The sequence below is a fragment of the Schistocerca piceifrons genome, chromosome 4 (genome assembly GCF_021461385.2).
Source record: "Schistocerca piceifrons isolate TAMUIC-IGC-003096 chromosome 4, iqSchPice1.1, whole genome shotgun sequence".
Lineage (NCBI taxonomy): Eukaryota > Metazoa > Arthropoda > Insecta > Orthoptera > Acrididae > Schistocerca > Schistocerca piceifrons.
In genome coordinates this window covers 498360005-498374833 of record NC_060141.1, presented here as the reverse complement: position 1 = coordinate 498374833, position 14829 = coordinate 498360005, and the positions used below count along the sequence as shown (strand labels likewise).

Genomic DNA, 14829 nt, shown 5'->3' with positions numbered 1-14829 from the left:
TGTGGAGCCCAGAGAGACTGTTATAGACTTTACTTAGTTTGTATCTATTAACCTTATGACTGCTGTGGAAATGTTCACTTGTCCTGCTACACCACTCCCCTGGTGCTACTGAAGAGTTTATGCACCCATACATTTTTTGTAGCTTTACTGATGTGTTTAAGTGTTTTGAGCCACTGGCTCCTCCTGATGTGTTCGAATTTAATTGCACTGAGTCACACACAGCTGTGTGCTCCAGACATGTAAAACAAGTAGAGCTGTATTTCTGCATTGCTCTTCCAGTTTCTGTTCAGAGTTCCTGTTGCATAGATAAAGTGTGCGGTCTATGTTTGCTGTTGTGGTCCCTTGTTAAAGAATTCAACTTCGCCACGCATGTTTTCAGCAGTTTTTAACTTTGCTTTCTTCTGTTCTATGAGAGAAATGTCATGTCACTGGGGTAGCACAGATAGAGAGAACCTGGAGATACTAGGTGCGAATTCTCTGAAGTCGGTAGCGGTGATAAGTCTTCAACAGAATCATGAAATGGTAGTCCTCAGCCCTGTACATCAGCCGGTTACAGCACACCAGTTTTATGTTTCTTCAAGAGGTGCAGTCAGCAGTTATTTGGAGTATGAAGTGTCAATAAGTGACAGCTAAATGCTTTGGAAAAGAGCACAGATTAATGACACTTTTGACTGGAAACAAACTCATTTACACCCATTAAGACATGTGTTTGGAGACTGCTTGGGAACACAAATGTCAACTGGGTAATGACTTTAGCATTCTGTCTTTTTTTAAATGATATTTCTGTCAGAAGACCTGTTGCAGTTTATAGTAGATGAAACAAATTAGTCTTGTGTACACACAAGGGCAAATACTCCAGAACCTGAATTGTCAACTATCAAAAGTGGAAAGATAGTGTATCTAAGGCACTTTACTGCTTTCTTGCTATTTGCCTTCTAGTGGTCCTAGTTAAAAAGTTGGAAACTAGTGAGCTTTGGTCCAGATACTTATTATCAAACACTGCGGTCTTCAGCAAAATTTTGTTGAGAGACTGTTTTATTTTACTTTTGAGAACACTACACTTTAGTGACAACTCTGTGGGCACAGAAGGTGAAAGTTTGTTTCAAATTAAAAATATTGTTGATGAATTCCATACATTTCATAGTGCATTTAGTGCACATCAAAATCTTTGTACTGGAGAACAGCTCTTGTTCTTCAAAGGTCTGTTATCTTTTACACAATTACTGTATCCAAGCGAAGTAGATAGGAATTAAGACATTTGTATTGTGTGACTGTCAGGCTAGGTACATTCTGAATTTCATTAAATGTACAAGTGCGACAACAGACACTGGATTCCACAATTTAGACAAATGTGGCAATCTATTGGAAACCAAACAAACATGGCAATGTAGTGGAAATACTTATGAGAGAGTAACTGGGAGAGGGACATACTTTGTATGCAACAACTGGTATTCCAGGTCAGACCTGTTTCTCTGGCTTCACAACCAAGGAAAAACCACACCTGGTACTGTTCATAAGAACAGACGCAACATGTCAAAACTACAGAAGAAACTGAAACGAGGAAGAACTGAGTTTGAGTCAAATTACAAATGCTTGTTGTAGAAAAATAGGGAAGACAATGGAGGAAAGCAGGCAGGGGAAGGCACTCTGATGACAAGAATCTTCTACGATTTTCAGGGAGGCATTATCCAGATGTTATTGTAAATGAACATTCAAAGAAAAGTATGTTAATGCACAGATGTGCATTTTTCAAGAAAGAGAAAGTATGCTGAGAAACCAGATCCCATTGTAAAACTTGCAATGTACCATTATGTGTCGTACCCTGTTTTGAGACTCATCACACAAAGAAGTAGCTGCCTTTGCATCTACATACATCTTCAAATACTAATTCTCTGAATTTTCAGAATAGTGCTCCTCTAAAAGGATTTTGCCTTCCTTCCAAGGATTCCCTTTGGAGTTCCAGAAGCATCTAATGCCTACTGGTATGAAATCTAGCAGCTTGCCTCCGAGTTGCTACGCTGTTTTCCTTTAATCTGACCTGGTAGGGGTCCCAAATACTTAAACAATACTTAAGAATGAGTCGCATTACTGTTATATATGCGTCTCCTCTACAGATAAACTACACTGTCCTAAAATTATCCCAATAAACTGAAGTTTACCATTTGCCTTCCCTTCTTAAATGCTTATGTGCTTATTCCATTTCATATTGCTTTGTAACATGACCATGTCTCAATATTTAATTGACGTGTATGTGTCAAACAGCTCATTACTAATGCTGTAGGTTTATTTTTACTATTCATCTGCATTAACTTACATTTTTCTCCATTTGGATTTAGCTGCCATTTATCACACCAACCAGAAATTTTGTCTAAGTCAATTTGTATCCACCTACAGTCATTCAACAATGACACCTTCCGGTACACCACACCATCATCAGATTGCTGCTAACACTGCCAGTTCGATCATTTATGTAATAACAGCAGTCCTATCACACTTCCCTGAGGCAGTCTCTGATGAAAATGCGAACATGCACGGGAACATTACTGAACTGAACCACAACCCAACCACTAAATTCTAGAAAATGCTTAATCAATGCGACTTACTCCTATCTGATAAACCAAATGAAAAGTTGCTCATTAATGAACCCTATCGCCCTCTAACTCGCAGCACAACCAAAAATCCACAAACCCAATTTTCCGATCACATTGTTTGTAACGTCTACGAATTCACCAGAATACAAACTTTCAAGTATAAAATTATATCCTCTGGGAGTTTTACACTTCTGAAGCCACATATTCAACAAAAAACACAGAAGTTAACAACTCTCATCAAAGATACAGAAAGCCCTACAGAAGCTAGATTTGCGTCATTTGACATTGTTAACCTATTCACAAATGTCCTCAAGGATAAATTGGAGGAAAAATAAACTTCCTGGAGAAAGTGTTTATAACATAAGCTATGTGGATAACACTCGCAGAAATAATTCAGTAAAATCAACTGACAGACTAGGCAACAACATACAGGCAAAATAATAATAGAAGCACTATGGCAAAAACAACTGACACAATATGTTATCTTCACAAGCATTTCCTACTTAGTTGAAAGCAATGGTAGAAAACTTAATCTCTTAGAACAATTACAAAAACTCTTACGCAAAGAAAAATCTTCCGAAAACATGTGAAATGAATATGGTTTAACAGCAATTTTATTGTAACAACCCACCACTGCGGTTTGACTCTTGACGATTACTACCCAAAAGCTGGGACTATGTAACTGTCCACCTACATTATGGAAATATAATTACTGAGAGTATTCATTGTCATTTTTTGTTCAATGTTAACACTATAGTTCTAACACGCAAAAAATTTCACACAGTCATGTGCATTCTTGATGGATAAACCTGCAGATGCGTCTATACTAATGTGAAACCGGTAGTTGCGAATGAAGCACCTTCATACGGCTATGTGGCTTTTGGAAAAACCTCATCATTCATGACTTTTTAATTGTCATAATTTTTATGATACTTTGAATGGTTGCTGAGTGTTGCATAGTGTTATTCTTATTCATAATATCTTTGTATTGTCTTATAAATAACAATCTGTGTATACGTATGTGCATTTCGATATTCTCTGGTCTTATGAAATGTGTTTACAAACGTGCTGTAGGACTAAAAATGTGTGTATGTTTATTAACATACTTACTCATACAGACTTAAAAACTATGTAACCACTGCTGGAAACATTAAGTAATTTTTCAGTGTTGTCTTAGTTTTGCAAAATTTTTTTTAGTCTCAATGTGCCACTTTTTAATATACCTACGAAATGCTGGAAGGGTCAGTATTAAGCTAAAGTCAAAAAATAATGCAGAGTGATCAAGCACCCTAGAGCTCGAAATGCATTGTGCATTGAAATAAAAATCATGATTCGTAACTGAAGACAGCTTCTTTTTTATTTTACAAAAAAGTAATACAGTCATTGAAGAATCGAACCCTTTTTTTTTTTTATGTTCATCCACCACACGTAGAACTAGGCCTATCAATCCCCTTGGATTAAACATTTGTTCACTGTAGAATCCACAGGATGATTTCACATTAATAACAATGGTTTACTTAGAAAGGGCCGAAGATCACAATTGTGATCATTTCATCAGTGTCCTGAAAAGCAGTAACACAGACTTGCAACTTGACATTAACAATAACTTTAAACAGCTGGACATTGATAGTAGCATAAAATAGTACACCAGAAAGATCTTCATTGATTTGCTCATTTCTTTCAAATTTAAATCCAGTTACTGGATTTTGTAAAATCTAAGAGAGAACTGTCATTTGTGATGAGATATAGACTGTGTGCCAGGCAGTTCTGTGAACCAACATTGAAGAACATTAACTGTTGAGTGGAAAATGTGGTGGGTCTACATTTGCTTCCTGCTGCAGTCATACATTTCAGGAAACTCCAGAATTTCACCCATGTGATATTCATAATTTTAAGTTCCAATGTAGCTTCTTTTCAATTTGAAATTTCTGAGGAGACTTCTCTGTTTGACAAGTGTTTAGAAGTATTAAACAATTGCTTGACAAACTATTGCATTACCACAAAACAGTGTTAATTAGAACATGGTGTGTCATATAATCTCTGTACATTATGGAAAATTGAAAGTATTGTAGTATGAGAGAGGTTTTTGGCTGAAGAATGCCATGTGCAGACAAACCTAATGCATTTTCGTTGTATGTGTTTGTGACACTATGGACAAAAACCTATGAAATATAAAGGGAATCATTTTATGACCTTGCACAGGTTCCAGCCCAAAGGAATTGTTGAATATACACATGAATAAGGTGGAAAAATGCGCCAAGCTTGCTTACTAGTGGTGGTTTTGTACTAGTAAGTGAAGAAAAGAACAGATTAACATAACCAAAACAGTTCTTCTGACACCCAATTAATATTTATTGATGAATAAGGCCATTGTATTGTGGCTGCCAAGGCTACTACCAACAATTCAGAATCAACATTAGGCACACATGAGTGATATGGTATCTCTCTGAAGAGAAAAAGATAGTGTTGATGAAATCCATCTAAACATTTGTTTTAGGCTACTAAACACTGTCAAACAGAAAGTGTCCTCAGAAATTTTGAAGGAAAAAGAAGCTACTTTGGAAACCGAAAATTATGGATACCAGAGGGTGAAATTCTGGAGTTTTCTGAAGTGTATGACTGCAGCACGAAAAAATGTTGGCCCATACCATATTCCACTAAGCAGTAACTATTCATCAATGTTGGCTCACAGAACTACCTAGATCTGGTCACAACTGACTATTCTCTCTTTGATATTGCCAAATCCAATAACTGTGGACTTAAAAGAAATGAGGAAACTAATGAAGACTTTTGGTGGACTTTTTACAAACACAAATAACAAAGTACTTTTCTGCAGCTAAATTTGTTACTTTCATGTTCTGTAAAATGTGGCGTAATATTAGGAAGCTGCTGAAAGAAACAGGGCTTCTCACTACTTTTGTATTATGCAGGTCAGATAATTTCAGCTTTTTATGCCTGTTAAGTGTTCCCACATCTTTTCACCACTCATTCTTGGATATGCGCTTGCTGGTGCTGCCATTTGCTCCTTTACACAAATCTATACAATTATATGAGGTAATAGTTGGCAAGCAGTTACCTTCAGGAGACTAAGAAGTACATGACAGTGTCCCTAGCTTTGTTACTATTAGTTTCTTCCTTGGAGAGAAGAGTGCATAGGTTGGAAAGGTCAAGGAGGAGAGGCAGGTCTCCTAGACTATCTGTTGTGAGAAAGAGGGAATACAAAGACCTTCACTATTAAATGGGGTCAAATGGTAGTCAGGCTGGTCAGTCAAGGTCAACACACAGAAAGACCATATAACCAAACAACACTTCTCTCAAATCAGGAATTAACCATAAGAGAAGTACATTTAAACTTTCAACAAAAGTGAAGCATACCAACAACATATGAGAAGAACACAAAGACAGAAAACAATTAAAACAAAGTACTAATGGAGTTCCAGAATGAATGAAGTGAACATCAAGAGAAACAGAGGAAAAAATAAGGGTGGAGAGGAAGAAAGATGATAATGTGCTTCCCTTGACCAAGCAAAGCAAAGAAGGAGAAGAAATAATAATCATATTCTGAAAGTTTTAGAAGGGGCATTTCAACCAATTTAAATAACTTCTTTGAATGCTTCAGACCGTCTTACCTCATCATTTGCACCTTTCGCAATGTCAAGTGTCTCCCCTCCAGTTAGGGCATCTTGACGATCAGGATCAATTTCCTGCGAATAAACAAAATAAAAAAAATTCTGAACTCTTACTTTTTAATTATTTCTATATGTTATATTTGGCATCTTGGGGTCTGCAAAGGCAGTCTATTCATTAGAACACACATAAGACCAGTGAAGATTGTTTGTCTTCCATAAAACCCACTTTTCATTGTCAACACTTAAGAGATTTTTTGATTTCCTGAGCGGGATAGCTGCACTAGGATTTCAAATAATCTCGAAAATATAGACCAATACATTATCATTTCTTCCGGGAGAATTAAATGGTTATTTTATTTTGTATTAAAAATAATAGTGTCACATTAATGTGCGTACAATATTTTTCATGTGGAAAAAAAACACTCACATCCATGTCTACGTGCACAACACCAGTTGACCTGCGCTTCGGTCTCCGCCGCCTTTGTATCACACCTTGGGTTGCTTGTGCATTTCTGATGTCATTCTCCTTATCTTGATCTGTAAAGGGAGGAAAACTCAAACTTAAGCTTTGAAAGTACAAGACATCTTTCTAACACGTCTAATAAATTGCACAAAACACGTCTAATAAATTGCACAAAAAGGTAGTAAATAGGCAGGTGACAGGGTGATGTAGCACAGAAGAGGGGCAGTAGTGGAGACACTCTTTTCTTGAAGGAAATGGCTGGTCTGCTAAATCACCATCCTCTCGACTGAGAGTGGTACATCAGTTGCAGAGCTAGATAAAATGTACAAGAGAAGCAGTGTACAGGGGGGGAGGCCATTGTGCAACATCCATCATTCTCATCAACAAGTCTAAAGTGCAATCTAGAACTATCAGCGAAACTGACCTCTGGGAAACATCTCTATTGTTTGAAAGCTTCCATACTCACTCAGCTAAAGGCAGTTAGAGAAATGGAATTCATTAACTTTCGGTAGCGCAAAATTATCCCCAAGACTTGCAGCTATGTCCCAAGAAATACAGTGGACCTGTAAGTTGTGAGCGTAGCGGAAAGACCACTCAAGAGACTTCACCTATCATGTGACAGCTTCAGCTGCAGCTGTTTAAAATTGTGCCAGAGGGTTGAGATCTGCACTGTACACCTAAATGGTGTGTCCACTACACACCATGGAGCGAACTGTGTAGCTGACTGTAAAGAAGTGCAACAATAGGGGTTAATATCCATCTGTCTGCTTCCACTGTGATGGCCAGTTGGTAACACATCACTCACTTTTACAGAATGTGTGTGCATATGCACTGTGATAACCAAATTTTGCCAGGATCCAGCATGTGCCATACAACAGTTAGCACAAATTTTTGACCCATGGAGCAATTTTATATGAAAGAAAAATTTAACTTTTATTTCACATAAAACCCCCAAAAAAGCGTTCCATCAAGTGTTTTTCATATCATATCCAGTTACAATGGGAATGTCTCAGTTCACTGATCCAACAATCGTTCGAATTTCGTCTATATTCCTGTTTTGAAGGGGGGGGGAGGGGGGGGGGATGATCACTAGGTTGGACTTATTTTTAAAAGCCCGCACGCCATCTTGAAGAAAATATAGCTCACCTTGATGATACAAAAAAATAACAATTGGCAGTAGTATGTATCGTACAACTGGATATGTTTGTGTGAAATTGAGTAAAGCGCCAGACATAGCTAACACATTTCATATTTAATGTTACTGCAAACTCACAACACTACCAGTTGTAAAGTTTGATTGCGATAGACCTACCTCAACTTCAGGTAAGTAACACCGGATTTTATATTTTTACAATTAATCTGTGATACTTGTCTTTAATTTTAGTAGGCTTGCGTGTGAGAAGGTACACCAATCGACATTAGCAATGGCTTCTGTCTCAGTACCTTCTTTTAATTTTAGTAGTACAAAATAAATACTTTATTGTAATAAAGTGTTTTTTACTGATGGAGTTTACAGATTCCACATTACAAAGGTACGAAAAGGACGCTTCTAGTGCAATTTCATCCATCTGTGTTTCTATCTTACTTACAGAAACTAATAATGCTATAGACTTGAAATGTAGAATAGTTTTAAGAAACACAAAGTCTAAATGGGGCTCGAAATTTTACATTTAGGCTTCTAGTTCAAGTGAAGCCTATGTTATTTCTTATATTTATGATATATGATCAGAACTAAAATATCTCAAAAATACTCTCAAAAATTCTGAAGAGAGCAGACTATTAAGTTTCCCAAGTGTGTACAATACTCAAATGAAAGATCGAACAGTGTAGCTCTGTAGTACGATGCTAGCCTTCCATGTCGAGGGCCAGGGCTTGATTCCCAGGTGGGTTGTATTTTTAAACAGAGATGCATAGTTGACATATATATTTCAATATAGTCGCAGCTTGCTCTACAAGGGCTCCCATGAAGTTTGAAATACATGAAGATTGAGGCAGCGGGGGGAAGAGTGCTTAAGATTGGTAATTGCTGGTTCAAGTCTAGTTTCGGTCATTGCTTTCTTTCCATTCAGTTCAAATATCTACATCATATAAATACATGCTGATTAGCACATATTTAATTGTCATTTTTATGAAAACTGCATCCCTTCTCATTTCTAATTACATATCACACACAAAAAATCCAATTTTCATTGCAGATAAAAATCACTAATCACCAGATTGTTAAAAGAAAATAATTTCAAATTATTTTTTCTATCTTCATGTACCCTCTGCTTCAAAATGCCCATAAAACACGAACATTTGTTTAAAAATTTTCCACAACTGGGAATCAAATGCCACCGATGCGGCAGTTGGGCATTTCCGTTCAAGACAAAGTTGATATGGCGTCACCTAGTAAACAAATATGACCTAAGAAGAGGAAAGTTACAGAGCAGTTAAGAACTTTTCCACGTCAAATGGACTGTAAACTATTTTTAAGTGGAATATAAAACAAAATCTGTATGTCTGATATGCAATTAATCTGTCTCTGTTCCAAAAGAACGTAAGGTCAAAAATCATTATGAGGCCAAACATGCAGTTATGTTTGATAAGAACAAGGAACAATTTCGAGAAGACCAGGTAAAAAGACTTATAAAAGTAAACTTTCTGCTTCACAGCAGATATTTACAAGAGCGAACTCAGAGTCAATATTCTACAAGAAAGTGAGTTATGCAGTAGCTCTGATACTGGAAAAAGAATCCAAGCCGTATTCAGATGGTGAAACGGTTAAGGAATGCTTAGATGCTCTTACTGAAATTGTGAGTGTAGAAAAGAGAAAGAATTTCTCAAAAATCAGCCCATCTCATCAAACTATTATTAGGCATGTGGATAACACTGAAAGACAATATGAACACAATTTTAAAAAATCATGCATCTGAGTTTGTATTTTATTCTCTAGCTTTAGATGACACACAGATATGGTGGATACTGCCTAGGTGGCAATTTGTGTCACAGATCTGATGCCCATTTTAATAAAGCAGAAGAATTAGCAGCATTGTATCCACTTAAGGGGACCACAAAGTCACAAGATTTGTTGGAAGCAGTGTATAGACATTAAGTCTCTTTTCGTTAAAACCTAACAACCTGTCAGGGTTGATAGCGGATGTTGCTCCAGCAACGGCTGGGAAACACGAAGGTTTACTTCAGCTGATTGAGCCTGCAAAGTTGGCACCATGTTGATGCTAAACTTTCATTGCGTTATCCATCAAATGGACCATGTCATGAAGGTAGTCGTCAAAACAGTGAACTAGATTAAGTTGAAAGGTCTCACCAATCACTGTCAGTTCCAAGAATTTCTTAAGTCTTTAGATTCAGAGTATGATAACATTTCATATTATACAGAAGTAAATGGCTAACCAGTGTGAAAATGTTGAAAAGAGTGTCTGATCTGAAGCAAGACATACAATCACTCTTTGAAATCAAGTCAAAAACTCCCAGAGTTCGAAGATAAAAGAATGGCTTTCCCATTTTGCATCCTCTGCCGATAAAACTAGCCACCTAAATTATGTTAATACACAACTCCAATGGAAAGATCAGCTTATTAATGTCATCCATGATCTTACTTCCGCATTCCAAACAAAACTGAGTTTTGGGAACAGCTTACGAACCAAAACAATGTCAAAGCAATCTGACATCACACAGGTGGCAGTGATTAAATATGCTTCTTTAGGATCTGACATTAAATACTAATTTGAAAACTGATTTCACGATCTTAAGAAACATCGTCTGCTTTTTTCTGCATCTGTTACTTCATTCTCTGTAGACATGAGGTCACTACTGGGACACTGACAAAAGGATGCTACAAAATGTAATGTGATGCACAGTTAAAAGAGAAATTTAACCATGTTGGGCTGAAAGAGTTCTATAAAACATATTGGAGAAGAAGAAATATGCAGCGTTTTACAAACATGCTTTTTAAAAATTATTTCATTATTTGGGAACACTTACGCGTGAACAACTTTTTAGTCAGATGAATTACATTGAATTACAAATGCGAAAACGAATTACTGATGTTCATCTGGAAAACTGTGTATGTAGCAACAAGTTCAGTTGACATAGACACTGACTCACTCAGTTAAGTCAAACAAAGCCAGGAAGCTCACTGACACTGTATTTCATTAAACTGTATAGTAAATGTTCTTTCCTTAGGGCAAGTCTTGCAGTGGGGACAGTCAGAGAGGTAGCAGCCCTAGGGTAGGGAGATGGGCGCAGAAGCAGCATAGGGTCTGACAAGAACATTGCGCAGATTGGGAGGGCAACAAAAAACTATTCCAGGTGTGGTGGGCAAGATTTCAGATAGAATGGATCTTACTTCAGGGCATGACTTTAGGAAGTCGTAGCCCTGTCGAGTAGCTGTTTAATACATTCCAGACCAGAATAACACCGAGTCACCAGTGGTGTGCTCCGAAGGTGTTTCGGAGGGATCAGTGGGACCAGGATTGGATGTGATGGTCCAGGAAATCTGCTTTTGAACTAGGCTTGTGGGGTAATTATGTGCAGTGAAGGCTGAAGTGAGAATGGTGGTGTATTGCTGTAAAGAGTCTGCATCTGAACAAACACATTTGCCTCGAATGCCAAGGCTGTATGGGAGGGAACGTTTGCCATGGAAAGGATGGTAACTGTCAAAATGGAAGCACTGTTGTTTTTTGGCAAGTTTAATGTGGATAAGAGTGTGTAGCTCGCCTTTAGTGAGAACGAGATCAACACCAAGGAAACTGGCATGGGATTCAGAATAGGAACATTTCATTGGGAGAAAGTATCCAGACATGCCAGGAATTTTAACAGAGTCCATATGGCAAAGATGAAAGTAGGGAGGTGGCATCAATGGTGAAAAGCGAGGTGTGTGGTGGGAGTGGGTGGGCACAGATTTTAGAGGTCTAGGAAATGGTTGGTATCTTTGATATAGGAGGGGATCAGTACCTGCAACCTGTAGTACAACGACTCCCCTCCTGTATCAAGGATACCAACCATTTCCCGGATAGTCTGAAATCTTTGCCAGCCCAACTCCCACCTTACTTGTCACCACTGATGCCACCTCCCTCTATACCAACATCCCCATGTACATGGTCTCTCTGCTGCTGAACATTTTCTCAGTCAGCACCGACCTGATTCCAAGCATATGACATCCTTTCTACTCACCAACAACTACTTCACCTTAGTGGCAGACTCACAAACAGATCAGAGGTATGGCCATGGGAACCGGGATGGCTCCTTCCTACGCCAACCTTTCCATGGGTCACTCCGGAGGGTGCCTTCCTGGGCTCCATAAGCCTTCAGTGCCTGGTTTGGTTTAGACACATTCATGACATCTTTGCCATGTGGACTCATGGCGAGACTGACCTGTTAAAATTCCTGGAATCTCTGAATACCTTCTCCCAATGTAATTTCACATGGTCCTACTCTGAATCCCATGCCACTTTCCTTGAAGTTGATCTCTTACTCTCTGAAGGCCAGCTACACATTTCCGCCCACATTAAACCTACCAACAAAGAACAGTACTTCCTACACCACCATTCTCACCTCAGCCTTCACTACACATAATTACCCCACAAGCCTAGTTCAAAAGCAGATTTCCCAGGACTTACATCCAATCCTGGTACTGCTGATCCCTCCAAAAAACAACTTCACAGCACATCACTGGTGACTCAGTATTATCTTGGTCTGGAATGTACAGATCAGCAACTTCAACAGGGCCATGACTTTCTAAAATCGTGCCCTGAAGTGAGATCCATTCTGTCTGAAATCTTGCCCACCACACCTAGAATATCTATTCGTAGCCCTTCCAATCTCTGCAATATTCTTGTCAGACCCTATGATCCTTTTGCACCCATCTCCCTACCCTATGGCCGCTACTTTGTGACCATCCCAGCTGCAAGGCTTGCCCTATGCACCCTTGTACCGCCACCTATATCAGACCTGTAACTGGTAAAACATGTACTATCAAAGGGATATCTACCTGTGAAACGACAAGTCATATACCAGCTGTTATGTGAACACTGTTTGGCCTTTTACATTGGCATGACTACCACCAAATTGTCTATTAGGATGAATGGGCATAGGCAAAGGGTGTATACTAGCAACACGCAACATCCTGCTGCAGAGCATGCTCTGCAACATGACAATCGTGACCTCGGTGCCTGTTTCACCACGCGCGGCATCTGGATTCTTTCCCCAGACACCAGTTTCTCAGAACTCTGCACCTGGGAACTAGCGCTACAACATGTCCTCCATTCACGCCACCCACCTGGTCATAATTTATGTTAAATAATTCTGTCTCAGCATTTCTTCACAGTAACTACTCTTTTCTTCACTCCATTTTAGTTTCCTGCATCTTCCATTGTCTTAAGAGGCTATTTTTCAACATCCACCTCTGTTACGTACAATGCACTTAGCTTTGCACTCTTATCATCTAATGATGTTTAAGCAGTAATTTCTGCCTTGCATATTACTCTGTCTTCCACCTTTAAGCTCCCAGTTTTTCAAATCTCGTCCGATGCAGTCCCAACAATCAGTCTATCTTTCTCATACCGTGTGGCATGTCTCCCCTGACCTACGGTTCTGGGTGACTTTTCCGAAATCTACCCCTTTTCCTAGACCTCTCCAGTCCTTTCCCTTCACCCCTCTTCCTTCCCCTTCAACCATTATGCCTGAAGAAGAAGCCACTGGCTCTGAAAGCTTGCCTAATTACAACCTCCTCTTATGAATGTGTTCTGCTGCCACTTGATGAGTAGACTTTTTATCTATACAATTAAATTATTTTGTCAAAAACTGATCGTTTTCATTGAAAAATCTTAACTGGTAGGTGCGCTAAGGTAGGTACTGTGCATCTTGTGTGAACCCGCTTTAAAACTTTAAGAAGTGTCTTTCAGGGCAGAAACTATGAATATTCTGGTTCGAATTTCTCACACAGAGATAACACAAATGAAACTAGACATAAGAACACTGACCTATATCGCATTCACTCTTCCTACGCCCTATTTGTGGGTGGAGTGAGAAAAAACCTTAGGCACAATAAAAAATACCCTTTGCCACTTACTTCATAGTGAATTATGGAAGACAAATGTAAATGTAGTTGGGTGAAACAAGTGAGAGGAAAAGGAAGCTCTGAGGCAGCGAAAGGCAATGACTACATTCTGAAAAAGTACTTTTTAGGAAGGCGGTTGGTATATGTGACTGAGGTCGAAGTAGAGGATAGCGGGGAGTAGAGGGTGTATGTACATCAGTATCTGTCAGAAAGCAGTGGCACCATTTACACTTACTAGGGGACCTTCTGGTCTCAGAAATTAAGTACGGGATGGGACTTCGCAGGTTAGTAGTATACCTCGAGGGTGCACAATCACACAAGTTTTAAAGTGCACTATACGGAAAATTCTGAAGAAAGGCCTCTAAAGTTTTAAGTGTAGTTCATACGCATCTCATATACAGTAAGAAGTAGTATTTCAGCATACAGATGAAGTAGTTCAGTCAGTAACATGCTAGAATGTCATAGGCCAACACGAGTTTGATCTGCCTGCCGGTTCTACTTCATTTTGTTTTCCTAATTGTTTTAAAAATAACAACAACTTTTAAATAAAGTTAGTGACCTAAAGTATTATCAATTATATCATAAATAACTATTTTATTTACTGAAAGACTGTCACAGCTAGTTAAAATGTGAATTACACTCATCAATGTTTTCTTTTTAAAAAGTGGAATAACTTCAAAAGCATTTTTAATGGAGGTAAATTGAAGCATTAATTACTGTCATTACAATGTTATTACAAAATTGGGTGATGATTTAAGCTTTGGAAAAATTATATATGTTTGTTGCAAATTTGAGGAACTGGTGTCTTCTTGGAAAAGCAGAATATAGCTAATGCATTATTGTATATATGAGCAGGCAGAGGGTCGGGAAACAATGGGAAGTGTGAGATCATCCACATGAGTGCTAAAATCAGTCAAATCTACAAGGCCATAAATTCAACTAAATACCTAGGAATTACAGTTATTAACAATTTAAATTGGAAAGAATACACAGAAAATGTTTGTGGGGAAGGCAAACCAGAGACTGCGTTTTATTGGCAGAACACTTAGAAAATATAACAGATCTACTAAAAAGACTGCCTACACT

The 14829-nt window shown here is 38.3% G+C and overlaps 1 protein-coding gene across 1 annotated transcript in view; it reads right to left on the bottom strand.

Moving 5' to 3' along the window:
• LOC124796246 (protein phosphatase 1 regulatory subunit 12A-like) overlaps positions 1-14829 on the bottom strand; it is a 371361-nt gene that overhangs the window by 103931 nt on the left and 252601 nt on the right. Inside the window, 2 exon segments of the mRNA XM_047260342.1 lie at positions 6221-6295; positions 6648-6757. Of these exon segments, the coding sequence (XP_047116298.1) occupies positions 6221-6295; positions 6648-6757 (185 nt within the window).